Raw genomic sequence first — 18,701 nt, forward strand, 5'->3', positions numbered from 1 at the left:
CTTTTTGAAATGTAATCATATCATATTTCTAAACGAGTACCTTCAGAGTTTCCGACGAAAATTGAAATTGCTTTTTTTCATCCTTATGAGTGCCAACATAATTTTTGAAGTTTTGACCAAACCGTCGGCAATCTCTCGCATCTTACCGTTTCTGCATTGATTTAAGGCAAAGTTACCAAAACAGCATAAGGTTACAAAAATAAATTTCTATGTTATTGTTTCTATTCTAAGAAAATATGTTGCATTTTCAATGAAAAATATATTTCTGTTTTTAATATAGTTTCACATTCAGTTTTTAGGCTCCTTTCTGGGAGAACCTTGACAATTTTCTCTCCCTTCTTTCCCGGTGCGAAGCCAGAAATCCGAATTCGGCCGAGAGTAGTCTTTCAGCCGAAGGTCTCAAGGCAACGTCCCGTGTCATGCAACTGCTTACGAAGTGGATTATGTCTGCCGAGTGGTTCGAATCAGGTAGTTGAGGCACTGCTTTGTCTTCGGATCCGATGGCAAAAAGAGCAGCGATTGGAACCTAAATTGAAAAGTTTATAAGACAACGAGGGTTTTTGAGAGAACTTGAAAAACTTATAAAGGTCATGACAAATCTTTTTAGTACTTATACTCAACCTTGTAAAAACACAATTACTATCGCATTAAATTGATGCCAAAGGGGTAAACGGCAAAAGAACCTGACTGAATGCACCAAAACTCGTGTAATTTAATATTTTGAATGCCTTTTGAAAACATGCGCTGTTATCTTCAATTCTTGATTTTAGTCACTCACACATTTTAGTTGTGTTATTTCATATTTCATTCAAATATGGTCAAAAAATATGGGCCATACATACCATATCTGACCAGGGTGGTTTGCCAGTGGCCATTTCGAACACAGTGCAGCCCACACTCCACACGTCGCTCTTGGGGCCATGACCCACTTCTTTGATGACCTCAGGCGACATCCAGTTGGGGGTTCCCTTCATACTCTTCAGCACTTTGGAACGGGTCATGGAGAGGCTCTACAAAACATATATTACAATTTTTAAAGTGTTCACGTGTTTTTTCACATCAGCATGGCTTGCGTGATTCAATTTTCAAGTGAAAATGTTTAAATTAGGGCCATTTATCCCCGAGAAAAAAGAGAGTTCCTTGTTATCAAACCCTATGCTTAAAAAATACATGAATTTTTTGTGGTTGTTTTTGATCAAATCATCACGATAGTCTAAAAAAATAAAAAGTTTTAGAAAAAGAACAAGGAATAATAAGAAGAAAAAGAAGAAGAAGAAAAAGAAGAAGAAGAAGAAGAAGAAGAAGAAGAAGAGAAATGAGAAGAAGCAGAAGAAGAAGAAGAAGAAGAAGAAGACGAAGAAGAAGAAGAAGAAGAAGAGAAATGAGAAGAAGCAGGAGAAGGAGAAGAAGAATAAAAAGAATAATAAGAAGAAGAAGAAGAGAAAAGAGAAAAAGAAGAAGAGAAATGAGAAGAAGAAGAAGAAGAGAAATGAGAAGAATAAGAAAAATGAGAAGAAGCAGAAGGAGAAGAAGAAGAAGAAGAAGAAGAAGAAGAAGAATAGAAATGAGAAGAAGCCGAAGAAGAAAAGAAGAAGGAGAAGAAGAAGAAGAAGAAGAAGAAGAAGAAGAAGAAGAAGCAGAAAAAGAAGAAAAAGAAGAAGAAGAAGAAGAAGAAGACAAATGAGAAAAGAAAAAGAAGAACAAAAAAAAGAAGAGCAGGAGAAAAATTCTCGTTTTTACATGTATTCTATCAGATGACAAAGAAGCTAAGAATCCATACAGTTTGATTTTCGTTGAATCCCTTTGAGAATATTTATCCACGAGGGTCAAATCTAACATACCAGCTGTTAGCTTCTTTTACTTTTAACCGCTGTTTTCACCCTCGTTAAAGCAAGGATGGACTACAATTTGTTTTAATTCGTTTCATTTTTTCCGTATCATACTGTAGCAGTTTTGAGCACCAAGAAAAATTATACAAAAAACATGTAGTTCATAACCAGGCAGGGGCAAAGCAACGGCTCAGTGTAAAGAGTTAAAAAACTCGTAGGTTCTGCTACCAAAAGTTGGATTACACCTTGAATTTGAAATGTGTTTAAGGTTTCGCTTTTATGTTCAGCTGATCAATTCAAATTTTTGGCCCAGAAGTTTCGGCCGAAAAGAAAATGTGTTTCGAATAACTATACCTCAAGCCGAAAATAACTCAGTCTGGGATGAGATGAAATGAAAGAAAGTGACTATCCTTAGATCGACTGCTAATTCTTCTTTGTGTTTTTTGTAGTTTGTGGGGGACAATTTTATGTAGAAAAACTATAATTTTTTTTTCAATTAATATATATTATTTTATTTCTTTTGAAAGTTGTTTGCTCTTTTTAAATTAAAAACAAACGCAAGACTTTAAAGCTTGCATTTGTTACCAGCTGTAAGAGCTGTACAGTTTTACTTTTCGCTATTCTAGTTCAACAGTGAGAAAAAGTGTGAAACAATTAAAATCGCAGTCTTTTTCTTTCCAGAAAAAAACTTATAGTTTTAACTTGCCATGTATGACTCAATTTGTTTATAAAGGCTATTTCAACTTTAATTTTTTGAAAAAAAATCCAAATGCGATCCTTTTTTGTTGAAATATTGTTCTTGTTATAAATACGTTAATAAATCATTTGGCTCTTGCTATATAGTTAGTGCATGGGGAATGTTTTTAAGAAAAAGTTAAAAAATAACTGACTTTTCAATGAAAAACTTTTAATATTCAATTTAAGAGGGGAAATGTACTGAATGTTTTTGATTTTCAAGAAAAATTCATGATTGAGACTTTTTTTGATATGACTCACCCAATATGAGAAAACTCGATTGAAGTAATTTTTCTCTTGAAAATCTAAAAATTATTGTCCACGTTTCTAACTAGAAGTTGATTACGTTTTTTGTGACCATTACATTTTTATTGATCGATATTGGAGTTTGCCTTCCGGTTATCACAGAAAATGAACTCAACTTGAAATAAATCAGTAGTCAATTAACAAAAATTCGAAATTGGCGTGATCAAGTTTTAAGATTTTTTCCTGAGAAAACAAAAACAAAAAAAAAGAAACATCATTCGACCTATAAAATTGTTTTCACTACATTCATTGACCCTGTATCAACAATTACTTCAAAGACGCTAAAATGGTAGGAGCATTTTTGTTAAATTTTTTGATCGAGTTACACTTTTCGGACCAACTACTCGATTGGATTTTTGTTTCGAAATTTTTGTTAACTCACCATGGCCATTTTCTTGGCGCACCCGAAGTCGATGAGTTTGATAGTTCCGTCTGACATCAGCATTAAGTTGCTCCCCTTGATGTCCCTAAATACAGAAGATGCAAAGTTGATATCAAAAATAAAAGAAGAACCACCTCTTTTTGATTTTCCACCTAAGTGTATGTTGTAAAATAACCATTGTTTTAGAACAATAGTTTTCAAAACAGTTTTCAAAAAAGTTTGTAAATTTACCAATTTTTTAGAACAACAGTTTTCAAAACAGTTTTCAAAAAATTTTTGTAAATTTACCATTGTTTTAGAACAGCAGTTTTCAAAACAGTTTTCAAAAAAGTTTGTAAATTTACCATTGTTTTAGAACAGCAGTTTTCAAAAAAATTTTCAAAAAAATTTGTAAATTTACCATTGTTTTAGAACAGCAGTTTTCAAAACAGTTTTCAAAAAAAATTGTAAATTTACCATTGTTTTAGAACAACAGTTTTCAAAACAGTTTTCAGAAAAAATTGTAAATTTACCATTGTTTTAGAACAGCAGTTTTCAAAACAGTTTTCAAAAAAGTTTGTAAATTTACCATTGTTTTAGAACAGCAGTTTTCAAAACAGTTTTCAAAAAGTTTGTAAATTTAACATTGTTTTAGAACAACAGTTTTCAAAACAGTTTTCAAAAAAGTTTGTAAATTTACCATTGTTTTAGAACAGCAGTTTTCAAAAAAGTTTTCAAAAAAGTTTGTAAATTTACCATTGTTTTAGAACAGCAGTTTTCAAAACAGTTTTCAAAAAAGTTTGCAATTTTACCATTGTTTTAGAACAGCAGTTTTCAAAACAGTTTTCAAAAAAGTTTGTAAATTTACCATTGTTTTAGAACAACAGTTTTCAAAACAGTTTTCAAAAAAGTTTGTAAATTTATCATTGTTTTAGAACAACAGTTTTCAAAACAGTTTTCAAAAAAGTTTGTAAATTTACCATTGTTTTAGAACAGCAGTTTTCAAAAAAGTTTGTAAATTTACCATTGTTTTAGAACAGCAGTTTTCAAAACAGTTTTCAAAAAAGTTTGTAAATTTACCATTGTTTTAGAACAACAGTTTTCAAAACAGTTTTCAAAAAAGTTTGTAAATTTACCATTGCTTTAGAAGAACAGTTTTCAAAACAGTTTTCAAAAAAGTTTGTAAATTTACCATTGTTTTAGAACAGCAGATTTCAAAAAAGTTTGGTACCATTCGTTCTAACTCATAGTCGCTTTTTCACGCACATTACCCTTTAATCCAAGTTTAGTTTATAACTAAAACCACTCGGCTGATCATGTTTTTGATAGCATGAAAAAATATTGATAAATTCCGGAATAATATTGGCAAAAAATTCGAGATTGTTCAATCCAAAAATTTAATTTGCAAACCGTTAATTGATTTTGATGATCCAATCAACATCCATTTATCCAACCTCAACAATTTTTAAATTCTTATAACATAAAAATAGTGTTTATTTCACGGAAGCATATCGTTCTTTTGGTTAGTTAATAACCAATACGTCAACTTCATCTGAAATTTTTCTTTCCAATTGTTTACCTATGGACGACTTCATTCTGATGAAGATAATCGACTGCATTGACCAACTGCCACGTGTAAGCCCCAATCACTCTCTCCTCTAGAGTACCGAATGTCTTCAGTATTCCCGCTATGGTCCCCCCTGGAATGTACTCCATGAAGATGTTCAACATGTGGTCGTCTATTGTAGTTCCAATGTACCTGCAATACAACTTATTTTCGCACTTTATATTTCGCAAAGGTGATTTTGCTCGGATAATTTCTAATCATAATCATAATAAATTGTTTCCAGTATAGGTCCACACCGCACTCATCAGTTTAGTTTTTTTAAAATAAAAAATCATCTAAGAAGAACCCAGTCTGGGAGATCGTCATTAGATAAATTATGCCTATATTCAAACGTCTCTGCAATTGCACAGTTATCGGTATGGAATTATCTAGTTATGGAGTAGTTGGTTCCTTGATGTTTGCGGGTTGTCGGCGCCCGCAAACGAATATCATCACTACATTCAGTAACATTCAAAATTGAACAAGTGAAGTAACCTAATTCAATGAGCTCGTAATTTAGTTCTTTTTAGTATAAGGTTAACCAAATTTGGTAACTACTTATAAATTTTTCCTACTTGACGATGTTTTTGTGTTTGAGGTTTTTGAGCATGTTCACTTCTTCCTGCAGCTTCACGTGTTCCTCCTGAGCGTGGCTCTCATTCTCGACCACCACATTGATCTGCTTCACTGCTATCAACTGTCCCGAAGAGGTCAGCCCCTGCCAAACTGTTCCAAATGCACCATGGCCCAGTTTGTTGCCTGCACAAAACCCATACACATCATCAGGGAAGCTTCATGAAAGTGTTTAAGGTCTTCGACTCAGTCGAATGATTGGTGGTTCGAAACTCGCTTGGATCTCTGCTCGTTGCATGAGAAGGAGTTCAAGAAAGTTAGATACCAGGCATCTTGACAAAACTCTTGAGAAAATGACAAAACACTTCATATTGATTATTTAATGTCCATTTGGGCTCTTGTTTCTTTTCCGCTCTTTACATAAAGGCCAGTTTTATAATTTCAAATTGTGCACGGCGACCAAACTTCAAATTCGTTTGGACGTACGTAGAATAATCGCTTAAGACAATTTATAGAAACTCGAACAATGTGGTTTAAAGTTTATCAAGCGAAATTTTTACTAAAAATAAGAGCCATCACGTACCTTTCTTCCAATAGACCAGTCGTCCAGTTGGTGATCCTCCCTTGTGGAATGCGTAGTTGTAGTGGCCATTGCTATTACTACCACTTTGAGAGTCATTCTGATTCGAAGGACGGGATAAAGATTCAGATGAGTTGTCGCGAGGGGTGGGGGTCACCTGGTAAAAAATATTAATTGTCATTAAGAGAGTTTTGAGAGATTTTTCCGGCATGGGATCTCTCGGACTATCCCGCTTATTCGACAGTGGTTTTCAATACAGACTAAGCAGCCCTATAAAACGATGATTCAGTCCATGCTGATTTTTTTGTATACAAATTTTCTCGTTCTGCAGCAGGCCGTGAAACTGATAATAAGTCATATTAACTCGAAGTCATATTTAAGTGAACGCAGTTCGATTGATACCATCGATAAATTTTCAGATGTAAGTTATAGAATCAGAAATCAAAGTTGCAATATGTAATTCATTGGCTTTGGTTATGTTTTGTTAAATAAAAAAATCGGTCAGTATTGACGAGTAAAACTGAAGATGATACTATGTCAACCAGGCGCGGATCAAGGAGTTTTTCGAGGGGGGGGGGGGGGGGGTGGATTTTCGAAAAAAAAAATTGAAAATTGTGTCGAGCTTTTTTTTTTAAAAATCGATTTTCTGAGCTCTCCCAAATCACTATGAAGACCCAATTTTGACGAAATTTTGCGTGCCGCAGGCAAGTTTTTGAAAAAAAAACCAAAAAGGGCGTTTTGATGCACTTTTTGAAAAATTTCGACCAAAAAATTGCGTTTTTTTTCGGCGCGCGCTCCCCCCTCAAAGTTAGTATAGATTGGCGCCAAAGGCGCCTTTATAAAAACGTTAAGGTCAGTCAGCCGAAATTGGATATCTCAAAGTAGTCCGCCTCCGCCCCCCCCCCCTTCCCCTAAAACCGCTTCTGATGTCAACCATTGTTTTCAATTAGCAAAAACTTACCGTTGAATTTGCAGACGACCTATATGAATAATTTGATGACGAACTGTGAGACGTGAACGCCCAGGACTCCTCTTGAATCACATTCAAACCACGATCGTTGTTGAAAACTTCCGTTTCTGGCTGATTTTCAATGTGCACAGATCGATATTGTTCTGATAAAACACCATGGTGCGTTCCAGTAGCACCAAATGATGAAGGTCCGGCTTTATTGGCATCAGTGATGCCAGCATCATGAGGAGCTACATCGTCGGCATCGCGAGGACTTGTATCGTCGGCAAAGGATACCTGGCGTTCTGACAAAACAGTAATCGGTCTTAATTCCTTGAAAGAATCTCCAGTTAATGGACGTATGTAATCTTCTCTCGTCAAGTTGTCCAAATCTTGGAAAAAGTTCATATCAGCTTGCCGTTCGTTTGCAATAGTGTCCGTATCGCTAAATTCTGTTCCGGGTGATTTTTTTTCATTTTCGCTTGAGTTTTGCTGATGATTATTTTCAAGTAACGTATTTCCAAGAAGAAGACATAATTCGTTGTTTTCTTCTCGACTTAAAAGAGCACTTGATGTTATAGAATCTCGATGACTGTTGGTCATTAATTTGCATTCGTTTTGTCCATCTGAATGTTCATTTCTGATTGGATTTTGGTCGAGTTTTTCTCGATTTTCCTCAATATCTGGAATCTGATTGTCGCTCAAATCTTGATTGGGTGGATCTTTTAACGTGACTGATATATGCCATCCTTTGCCAGAAACAAGAGCTGTATTATTCGGGCCTGATTCTTTATAAAAATCATCTACTCTCGTTTTTTCTCTTTCGACTCCTTTGATATCGTTTGAAATAACATCATCGTTAATTAGATCTTTTGGTTCAGAATTCGATTGCATTTTCTTCAATTTCGCATTTGAATCTTTTTTCTTGGGTTTCGTTGCATTCGGAGCATTTTGAGGTTTCGAATTAATGCTTGGTTTCTTCATGGCATTCGCAGTTTGTTGTTTAGATGGGACAGAGTTTTTGGAACTGGCGGTCGATTTATTTGAAACAATCGATGTTTTTGAAAGATCTAGCTTTCTTGAAGGCATTTGAGGTGCTGTGTTGATTGCAGAAATGTCTTTAATTTCACTTTGAAAAGCAGCTTGAGAATCTACTAAACGGTCTCGTGATATACTATCCATTGCATTTTTGATAGTCAGCGATGGTTTTTGATTTGACGGTGAATTTTTAACGTTTTCCGGCAGTTTCTCTGATTGTTTTGGCGTTACAATCGGTACGTTTTTTGGCATATCAGTTTCAGTGCATACAATTTCTATTGTTTCTTCTTTTGTTTCTGTAACTATTTTTGTTGTACCTTGTGAAAATTCAGCCAAACGTGAATCAACAATACCATTTTCATCAGTTCTCTCGTAGTCTGTTGATTTTTCACCTGCTTTTTTAGCATCGTCGATAATTACGTCATTCTTTTCAGCTGCAGATTTATTTGCACCGTCAAATCGATAACTGACCGTGTTTTTAGATTCAGCATCATTTTGATTTTCCGGAAAACTCCCGGATACTTTTTCAGAAAGTGGTGACTTTTGCTTAGAGGTAGATGATATTTTAGGTGTAATGTTTTCGACGTCCAATTGGGTTTTAGTCCCACTTGCAACTGCATTAACGGAAGTTTTCGAGGTTTTTGTTTCCATTTTGGAAATTGAAGGATTTCTCGAAATAACCGTAACTTTTTGGTTGTTGTTTTTGGCAGCTATACTTGCTTGTTTTTGTGGCATTTTTGATGTCCCTGTGTTACTATTGGCTGGTTTCGGTTTTTCACCATTCGAATTGGGGTTGTTTGTTCCGACCTTTCCTTTAGCAATTGCAGCCTTAGGGCGTTCGTTAGACGCAGCTGTTACATTTGATTTTTCTTTAACTGTATTTTGGGCGGTCACTTTATTTTTTGAATTATTTTGTTGGCTTAGGTTTGATTTTTGTCTGGCCATATTGAAATTTTGGGCAATTTCTATTTGAGCTTTCTCCTTTTCTGACATGACTTTTTCCGCTGCGTTTGCAGCTGATTTTGAAACTTCTCTCACAAATTCTGGCACAGCTTCAAATTCATTGGCTAAATTCTTAGCTTCAGAAGTCTTCTTTTGATTGGTTGATGTTTTCTTTTCAGCTCCTTGATTCTGATTGGTCGAGAGCTTCTTTTCGGTTCTTTGATTCTGATTGGTTGAGAGCTTCTTTTCGGCTTCTGGATTCTGATTGGTCGACAGCTTCTTTTCGACTTTTAGATTGTGATTGGTTGAAGCATGTGAATCGGATCCTGGTTTTTGATTGGGCGAGATCTTCTTCTCGGCTCCTTGGTTCTGATTGGTTGAAGGGCTTGTATTCTTTGGCTTGTTTTCCGTTTCTTTTCTTGCATTGGCTGTAGAATTGGTTTTGACCGAAATCCTTTGTCGAGCTTCAGTATTTCGAGATTTTAAATCTTCCTCATCCGTTTTGTCAATTTCTTGAATTTCATCGTTATTTATTTGATCTTCTTTTGTATCTGTGATTAAGGCAATGACACTATCATCAGTTGTTTCTAATTTTGTTAAAATTTCAGGCGAATTATCTGCATCTTTACTTTTAGAAATGATGCTTTCATTGTTTGGCTTAGAATCATTTTTGTTTTGTTTTTCATCAAATGACGGACGCTTAGAAGCACTGATTATTTCATCTACTAGACTTTTTTCATCAATTTTTTCCATTTCATTTTTTGTCTGTTCCACAGTCTGCTTTGTCTTGTCTTTGTTTTCCAAAACAATTCCGAAAATGTTTCCAGGATCGTCCGGAAAAAATTCAGCTGGTTTTGAAGTGTTCTTCAGCTTGTCTTTCAAATCGTCATTTTTAACCAACTTTTCAATTTTTGTTTCGTCAATTTGAGTAACTTTTGAGTTTCTTGTCTCCGACGAATCTCTAAACGTACCTATAGGCGGTAGCACAAAATGAGGGGTTAAACGTGTCGGACTTCTGGTATCTCGAATTATGGAATCAGATGATTTTATTTTACTGGCAGTAATCGAATGCGCATTTTCGGGCGACTCAATATGGGGCGACAAAGCTCTAAATTGAGTGTCATTCACAATTTCGTCAGTTGAAAGACGAATAGCATTTTCCGAATCAAAAGATCTTTTAATAGGGTCCGGGTTTTGTTTTCGACTACGAAATTGATTTCGTCGATCGGCCAAACTTGGTTTTCTTGCCGATCTTGAAGTTTCGCTGCGGTCGTCGAAATTATCTCCATATAAGGAGTTTTGGTCGTCGTCAATTCGGGCTTGCTCGTCTATGCTTACAATAGACAAAGCTCGTGTACTCGGCCTTGTAATTTCCGACGCGTCAGCATTATGTTGGGTTGCTCTCCTAGATGCCGAATTTGTAAAAAGTAAAGATCTTGCGCTTCCTGGAGGCGAAAATGCTGGCAGCGCCGGTTGGAAATTCTGGAAACTATATTTCGGTGATTTCAATTTGCTTACTGTTTCAGAACTGCTACTTCTTACTTTATCTTTTTCATGGTCTTTTGGTAAATAAGACGAATCTGGGAAAAAGAATCTAGATCCGGTTTGTTTCTGGTGAGGAAAAGATCTGTTCAAGTTCGGAACTGGGACTGAACTTAGAGCGAGGTTTTCAGCAGAGCCGAGGTAGTTGAATTGATTGTTATTTGTTGGAGTAGGCGCGGAGATTTTCTTGACTTGGAATTTTTTGGCTCCTGAAATTAAAAAAAATCAATAAAAAGTTCAGTACAGGTTACAGGTTTTCTTCTGAGACGCACCGTTTTCCCCAGGGGACAAAATGGGGGTGAGGAATTGATAATTATGTTTAAGGAAGGGATTTTACCCGTCTAAAATGCTAACATAAATTGTCTTAAATGCTTACTACAAGGGATAGAGTAATTTGGGTTTGATTGAAACTGAACAAAATTTATGACATTCAAACTTATTTGTTTGTGAAATCCAATGAGAAACTTTAGATGATATTGAAAAACTTCTGAATGACAATCCATGACAAATTCTGGATTCGAGCAACAAAAACAGCGCAATGACTCTGGAGTCCATTGCGCAGTAGCAGAAGCTATCAAACACACACAAAAAAAAACAAAAATAGCAATAATTGTGTCAGAATCTTTGATTTTTCAGATCTGAAATAATCAAGAAAAACTAAAATTCAGAAAAACAAATTTCAAATTTGGAAGCAAACAGAAAACACACTAATATTTACTAAAAACAGATATGCGCTCACTAGCTGAAAACCGCCTTGTTTTACAATAATTTCTTTCTAATCTACCAATTCTAATTAGACGATCGCTTTTAAAATCCATTTTACATTTTGTGCGAACAAGAGACAAAGTGTAGAATCCAAAAACTACAATTTTGAACGATGGCGGCGTCGTAATGAGTTTCAATACTTAAAAAAAGATTCTAACAATCAGTTTTTGTCATACAACAATTTCTAGCGTTTCATCTCACCGCCTTGCTTAACAAAAAAATACAATTTTGAAAACAATGGTTTTTAGTGATCTTTTGTGTGTTTTTATTGTTCTTTTGAGAAGATAGAAGAGGGACTGAACAGAGAAAATATTGAAGAAAAATATAACCAAAAAGTTAGTAAATTTTGGTTTTCCGAAAAGGCAAACAGATCTGATATCATTTTAAAAGCCTTGCCAAGCATGGATCGCAATGAAGAGGAAAATTATGTCTGTTCTGCTTCAAACGCTAGTAGCTTCAGTTGTTATACTTGTTCATCGAATTTTCAATTTTTCCTTCAGTTATTTGTTTTTTTTTCCTTCATCGTTTTTGAAAAACTCAAAAATTCGTAGCTTCATACGCCGAGCGTCTTGCATAATCTTTCTTTTACACAGCTTAGTTTTCAGATAATTGCACGAAAAAGAAGAGAATGTTTCAAACTGTAAATCAAATCCAACAGCTGCGCCATAAACTTTTTCTAAAATAGTGTCTAAATCTTTTAAGCTTTAGTTGTCAAAATTATAAGCATACCTAACAGCTAGATGGAAAAAATTCAATGATTGGAAGGAAACAGAAAAACACGAATATTCACTAAAAGTTACGTTAATCGACTTTTTTTTTTACAAATATTGATCTAATTTTTCAAAAAAATTCATATTTCAAAACGCAACGTAAAATTATATAATATTAAGGCTCTTTGACTTTCATGAAAGTTTTTTTCGGCCAAACTTAATCAATTTGAGGATATTGAATAATTAAGTTAATTTTTCATTCCGCAGAGAAAAATAAATTTTTAAAGTCCATTTCCAAAATAAAAAGTGAGTCGCATTTTTCGTGAGCTTCAGTCTTTTGCTGTTCGATAGTGGGTTTGCTTTCTTTTCAAAACACGGAACAAGACTGCTCGTATCAGGGTAAAGCCCTGAATGTTCTGACTGCCTTTTAAAGCTTTATGGAGCAGTAATAACATTAAAAATTTCAATTTTTAGGAAAAAAATTTTTTTTGTTTTTTTTTTTACATTTAATTTTTTTTCAAATAAAAATCATCTACCCACAAGCCATATAAAGTACAAAAGGATAGATTTTGCTCCTTGTAACAAAACCATTATGGCAAATAAGCTTCTCTCAACCAATTTGGAACGATTTTAAGACGGATTAACTCTCTGCTTACGCGTTAATTGTCCCAAATTGGCCAAAATGGCAATATTTAAACCCCCATAACTTTATGAAAAGTGATCACACGTAAAATATCTTTTGAAATTTGAGTTTAAGACAACAATATCTTTTGAATGATACAAAAAAATTCCATCAAAAATGGTTAGTTAAAAAGTCGAAATTTGTCTGAAGAAAAAAAAACCTACCCCGAGCACAAATATTCCGTTACTTTCGTATCGAAAGTCGGAACAAAAACTGAGCTTAATAACTAAACAAAATCATACTGGAGAAAGTAAAAACTGAGCGTAAACAATTTTTCAGACATTTCCTGAAAAAAAAGGAGAAAAAAAACAATCATCTGTCTTCACTACGTTCATCGACTCTTAAAAGATTCATCCTCTCAAATATTTTAATTACATTGAAAACTTTTGAATAATGTTTTTCTCAGAGTAAAGAGTTTTAGGTTTCCAAAACATTGCAAAATCAGAATCCAATATTTTTGGTTTTGCAAAACAGGAATTTGAATTTTTGAAAGGTAAGACAAAATGTATTGTTACAAATTATATAGCTTCCTTGACCATCATGAGCTTAACAAATGAATTATAATGGAATTAAAATCCAATTCATGTCTCGAAACCACTTGATAAATACTTCCAATGGAACTATTTTTGAGTTTGTGATGAACATTATTTCATTTTTTTGATTATGAAACTCCAGTGCGAAATCGCCGAGGGTCTATAGTTTTTAACAGTTTTAGTGGACAATGTCCTAAATTTTAGAATTATTCTAATTAAGTCTTCGAAGTTTCACGCTTGCCTTTTTCGGCGTGAATTTATTTTTTGAAAATCCGTTTGCAAAATCAGTGCTGAAAGAAAAAAAAATTGGAACAAGTACGTTGAAATTAAGCGGAAAACGATGTCTTTGAAAAAACACAATCGTTTTGCTATGCAGTTTTGACCATTCAAACACAATTTTATCAACTCAGTTGCATTTTTAACGCCGTTTCAATGTCTCAACATCAAAAAATTTTCAGAAAACTAAATTGGTGTCCATGAAATTTGCGAAATACTAAATACTTTATAACGTGCGTTAGGTTCTATAATTAATGCTACTATCGGTGACGTTGAGCCTTTTAATCAATCAATAAGCGTTGTTTGTGGTAATTAGATTTCTTATATCAATTTTATGTGCTCGATCCATTGAAAAGTTGATTTCAGACATCAAAATGAATAGTTTTAAGTAAATTATCTTCAATCAAATTCGTTGACGGAACACGATATTATCAAAAGTTTGGCAGTAACTATATATTTGTTCATTTTACAGCTGTTCATTTTATGTCGATCAATGTTAGTAAAAGGAGCCTCTGAGTGTATAAGGGGTAAAATTATTGCTACAGTGATCCATATAAGCTCAACAAACTCACCTTGAAGTCTCAATTTCTCTTCAGCAGTCGAGGTCAAAGGGCGCACGGATAAAAGCTCGGTCAAGTTCACTTCAGTAACGCCTTCCGTGTCCCCATTAGGGTGAGAATGGGACGAGTTGATTTTAGGGAAGAATCCCCCACCTAAAGTAGATTTTCCTCAAAAATACCAAACAGATCGATGTTTTTTGTCGAGGGGGTTGCCGAAAATTTTATCGACCACGTTATAGGTTGAGCAAACTAATTTTTTCGTGGTCCCTAATGATCTTTTTGTGCAGAAATCTACTGCGCCACAAGCAAAATATTGATAAAAGGAGCCAAAATTACTTATATAAGGTGAATTTTAGAAGGTTTTGACGAAAAAAATGCGGTCTAATATTCGCGTTGCTCCGTCAATTTTAATGTACAATGAACATTTTTACAGAAAAACTTTAAAAGACATCGGCGAAAAATTGAGTTCGTGAAAAATTAATATAGAGGAGCTGTTTGGTTGGTGAGAGTGTCGAGCTCCTGGCCCCCTCACAAACCGAACAAAAATTTTTATGTCAATTTTTTGCCGATATCTACTTTTAGACATCTAGTTTACGTTCATCGACGTTTATCAAGTATTTTTTCTATGATAGCGACCGAAAAATCTATCTTTTTTTTCGATCATTAAATGAATAAGATATCAAATTGATTTTTGCGAGCCTTTTTCGAGCCAAAAAAAGAAACGTAGAGTTAAAAAGAAACGTAGACTTCTTAAGAGTCCAAACTGCACTCACCCCCATTGCCTCCAACATCTGGCATGTCTTCTCCCCCCGATGGGAATATGGGTGAGGAGGAAGAGGGAAGTTCCAGTGGGGGTTCCATATTTGTGTTGCTGTAGGTTAAAGACCTGTCTGATGACTTAGGGGTTCTTGATGTCGACGAACAAGGACTATGTATTGGTCTGCAGCATCAATAAGAAAACGGTTATTTAAAAAAAAATTTGAACGTTTTTATAAAACGTTGGGTATCGAAACAGTTGAGAATGAAAATAGATCGTTTTTATCTGTGATAACGTGTTTTTAGGGAAAAACTATTATAATAACAAAAATGAACGCATTTAGAATAAAAGTATCTCAATTTTTTAGAGAACTTTTTCGAACATAAGCGGAAACTGAAATCAAAGGGCGTTGGTGAAAACGGAGTCTTAGTTTTTATAAATCAAACTAAGAAATTCATTCGCAAATTTCGGCGTGATAGATAAAATATGAGGAGGTTTGATTATGTTATGCCCTGTGGGAAAATCCATTGTCGAGCTTGTCTATCTTTTTTACTTTTTAAAAGAAGCTTTGAAAATTAATAAGAAAAATTTCTTGTTTGCTAGAAACTTTCATCCCATATAAACAAATTAGTTATATCACTAAGCTTTCAATATATTTCTTTAAGAGCTGTAGTTTTTTGGTGGTTTTTCAAAAGCATGTAAATATTTTTCTAGAGCAGCTTTTAACCAAGTAAAACAACGTCAGTTTTGTAAATATATATATAAGCATTTTGTGTTATATCTGCATTTTGGTTTATAATGGTCAGCTGAACAAACTAAAAACATTATAGAGATTAAAACTCACCATTTTGCGATTTTCTAACTGCAAACTATTAAATCTCACGTCAGAAAAGCGATCGAATTAAAAGTACCTTGAAACGAAAAAACAAACCGAACAAATGCTCTTAAGTTTTTCTTAATCTGAACATCTAATCAGTTGATCTGAATGTATGTATTTGGACTGAGCAAAAGAAGAACATGTATTTTTGCACCTGCGAAAAAAAAATGAAGCGTATAATAGAAGTGTAGTTTTTCAGTCGTCCATCATTAAATGAATAAAATATCAAATTGACTTTTTGAGAGCCTTTCTTAGGCCAAAAAATCATTTCATGCCTGAAGGAATGGGATTTCAGTACCAATTTTAGTGTTGTAAAATCAATATTTTATGAGAAAGAGTTTTAAAGTCTTCTAAAAGGTCCGATTGAATATCATCTGATCAAGTGATATCATTTAATAAAGTTTGAAAAAAATGAAAAGCTTACGGCCCAATTTCAAGTTTTATGCGTTGGTACAATTGGTCAGTCTTTCGATTTAAATACTAGGAATGTTTATGGGACATCATATTGCATTATTATGTATTATGTGTCACAACAGATCATTTTGTTTTTACTGAACTTAGAACTGAAAGTGTCTCTCGGAAACTTTCCCGCATAGAAATCCTAAATTCAAAAACCGAACAGCTTTTAATTTAATTTTAAGTTTTTGAAAAATGAGTTTTTGATTGCAAAAAAAAACAAATGCTTTTTCACTCGATGTGGTTTTCATTCTTCAGGCAAATAGCGGCTTTATAACCGGTAGTTCTTTAACGGACTTTTTTTGCCATTGCATAATAATAAGTGTTGTTTCTGCTCTTTCCAGAGGATCCATGAAAAGCTATCAGGCCTGTCTAAGCATTTTCCTTTTCTATAATTTACCCACATGCCGTATTGACCCCATTTGCTGAGCAAAGCTCATTTAGTCTTTTTCTACATATCAACGCCCCAAGCGCAAAGTTTATAAATGAATATTTCACCGGTAATCACTTTCTTAAAGTAAACGGGAAAGCGGTTTGTCACTGTCAACATAGCCAACAACTGATAATTAAATCGGTGAATATTGTTCTAATAAGACGTAAAGTGATTTAACTTCAATAATTTACTAGAACAATTTTAAGTTTTTTGCGAAGCAAACGAAGCTATAAGTTTCAAAAATTCGAACCTCGAGCTATTTTGAAATAATAGTTCAAATTTCGAATTCTAAATTTTACATTTTTTTAACGCCTTAAATCCATTAGCTTCAAAAACTGCAAATCCATAAGATGTTTACTTAAAAATTCAAAAGTTGAAGAAATTTGAAAAATCAACCGGTTAACCGGTTTTTCTGTTTTCTGGTGTTTTTTTTTGCGCTGTCTGTTGGCAATGTTTTTGATGTTTTTTTGCTTAAAAAGCTTGCTTGGAAAAAAAAAATTTCGTCCAATTTCATTGCTGTCTTACAAAGCCTCATTTCGCGAACTGATTCGCTCTCTGAAATAAATTGAATGCTTTTAAAGTCTTATCGTTGGCTCAGAAATTTTTCCAATTTTGCAAACCAAATCGCTCATTGAAATCATGAAATAACTTAGTAACTTCAAAGTTTGTTGTTTTAATGGCTGGATTAGAAAAAATTAACCTTTCTGTTAACCTTTTTGCTTTTTGAAATAACTTGTTATATTTCAAACCTGTACCGCTTCAATATTTTGTTCATTGCTAACCAAAATGCTCTCAACTCAACGTATGATTTGACTCAACGTATACCATAACCGCTTGAATGGCTAGATTGGAAAAAAAATTGCAACCGATTTGCTCTATGAAACATCTGAAAAAAATAGTAGCTTTAATAGCTATTTTAGAAAAGCGTTTAGTTTTAAGGCATACCTTGACATATTGCCGAAGTTTGACCCAAGACTTGCCGTGGTTTGACCAAAAATATCAAAGATCATAGTTTGAATAGCTCGCTATAAAAAACAATCAATTTCTGCGAAATGGATCACGCTATAAATTAACTTCAAATGTGTTTCAAGCTTAATGCTTGCGTTGCCTGCTTTAAAAAGCTTGAGTTTTCGGAAACTACTTCTTTTCATGAAATATTTTGAAAAAATTTAAAGCTTCATTGCTTTCAAGTAACTGCACTTAACAAAACTACAGCGTTCACCTAACTGGCTTAGAAACAATTAAAATCTTGCCTATTTTTGATATTATGGAATAAACTCAAGATTCGCCGCTCGCCGAAAAAAATTATTTTCGTGCAAATCAATTCAAGGTAAGAAATAAGACAAATGATATCATTGCTTAACTGGCTAGCTCAGAAAAACTTATTTTTCGGCGAATCGATTCAAGGTAAAAATGAACATGAAAAAGCTCAAAAGCATCATCATTTGAATAGCGGTATAGAACAATTTTAAGAAACTCCAAGTTGCTTGCAGACAAAAAATTCATTTTCATAAATTTTAAGGAAATCTAATCATATTGATTAGATTTACATAAAAATTAAGTTTTTGTCAACATATGACTAACACGAACGATAATTTTTTTTGAGTATTTTGAAATTTTATTTGTTTCAAGAGCTTCAAGACTTGACTAACCTGCTCAAAAAAAAATTTTAGAAAAAAGTAATTTTTTTTTTATCGTAAAAAGTGAGAGAGTGAAAATGGCTTGCTTGGACTAAGTTTTGCAAAAAAATGTATGTTTTGAACTGACAAAAGAAAATTTGAAACTTTTATCATTGGAAAGTCTTGGTTAGAAAAAGTCAAAATTTTCAAATCGACCACAAAGAGACCACGTATAAAACAAAATGAAAATATTTCAGATTCATTGCCTGCTCGTATAAACCTTGAGGTTATGCAAATCGGTTCACTATGAAATGACTCGATTATTTCAGTAATTTCAAGACTTGTTTGGCCTCTTCAAAAATACAAATTTTGCAAACCGATTCAAGGGATGAAAAACATGAAAATTTTACTGAAAAATTTAATAGTTTCAATAGCTTGCGTAGAAAAAACCAACTTTACTATGAGATTATTTGCGTTAAAAAAAAACCTTCAATTTTTATTGCTTGAAGGGCTTCCTTAGACAAACTTTTTTGCGAGTCAATTTCAAATTTAATTTAGCAAGAAAAATTTCA

The 18,701-nt window shown here is 33.7% G+C and overlaps 1 protein-coding gene across 1 annotated transcript in view; it reads right to left on the minus strand.

Moving 5' to 3' along the window:
• Nucleotides 1–226: 226 nt before the first annotated feature.
• The window catches only part of LOC134855660 (probable serine/threonine-protein kinase DDB_G0282963), a 34,757-nt gene continuing 16,282 nt past the window's right edge, over nucleotides 227–18,701 (minus strand). The window contains exons 6-14 of the mRNA XM_063872230.1: nucleotides 14,761–14,927; nucleotides 14,000–14,140; nucleotides 6,952–10,670; nucleotides 5,994–6,147; nucleotides 5,413–5,596; nucleotides 4,811–4,990; nucleotides 3,253–3,337; nucleotides 843–1,010; nucleotides 227–526 (exon numbers count right to left, since the gene is read on the minus strand). Coding sequence (XP_063728300.1) covers nucleotides 296–526; nucleotides 843–1,010; nucleotides 3,253–3,337; nucleotides 4,811–4,990; nucleotides 5,413–5,596; nucleotides 5,994–6,147; nucleotides 6,952–10,670; nucleotides 14,000–14,140; nucleotides 14,761–14,927 — 5,029 coding nt within the window. The 3' untranslated portion in view covers nucleotides 227–295. The remainder of the gene's footprint in view (nucleotides 527–842; nucleotides 1,011–3,252; nucleotides 3,338–4,810; nucleotides 4,991–5,412; nucleotides 5,597–5,993; nucleotides 6,148–6,951; nucleotides 10,671–13,999; nucleotides 14,141–14,760; nucleotides 14,928–18,701) is intronic.

Source organism: Symsagittifera roscoffensis, chromosome 10, assembly GCF_963678635.1.
Source record: "Symsagittifera roscoffensis chromosome 10, txSymRosc1.1, whole genome shotgun sequence".
Classification (NCBI taxonomy): Eukaryota; Metazoa; Xenacoelomorpha; order Acoela; family Convolutidae; genus Symsagittifera; species Symsagittifera roscoffensis.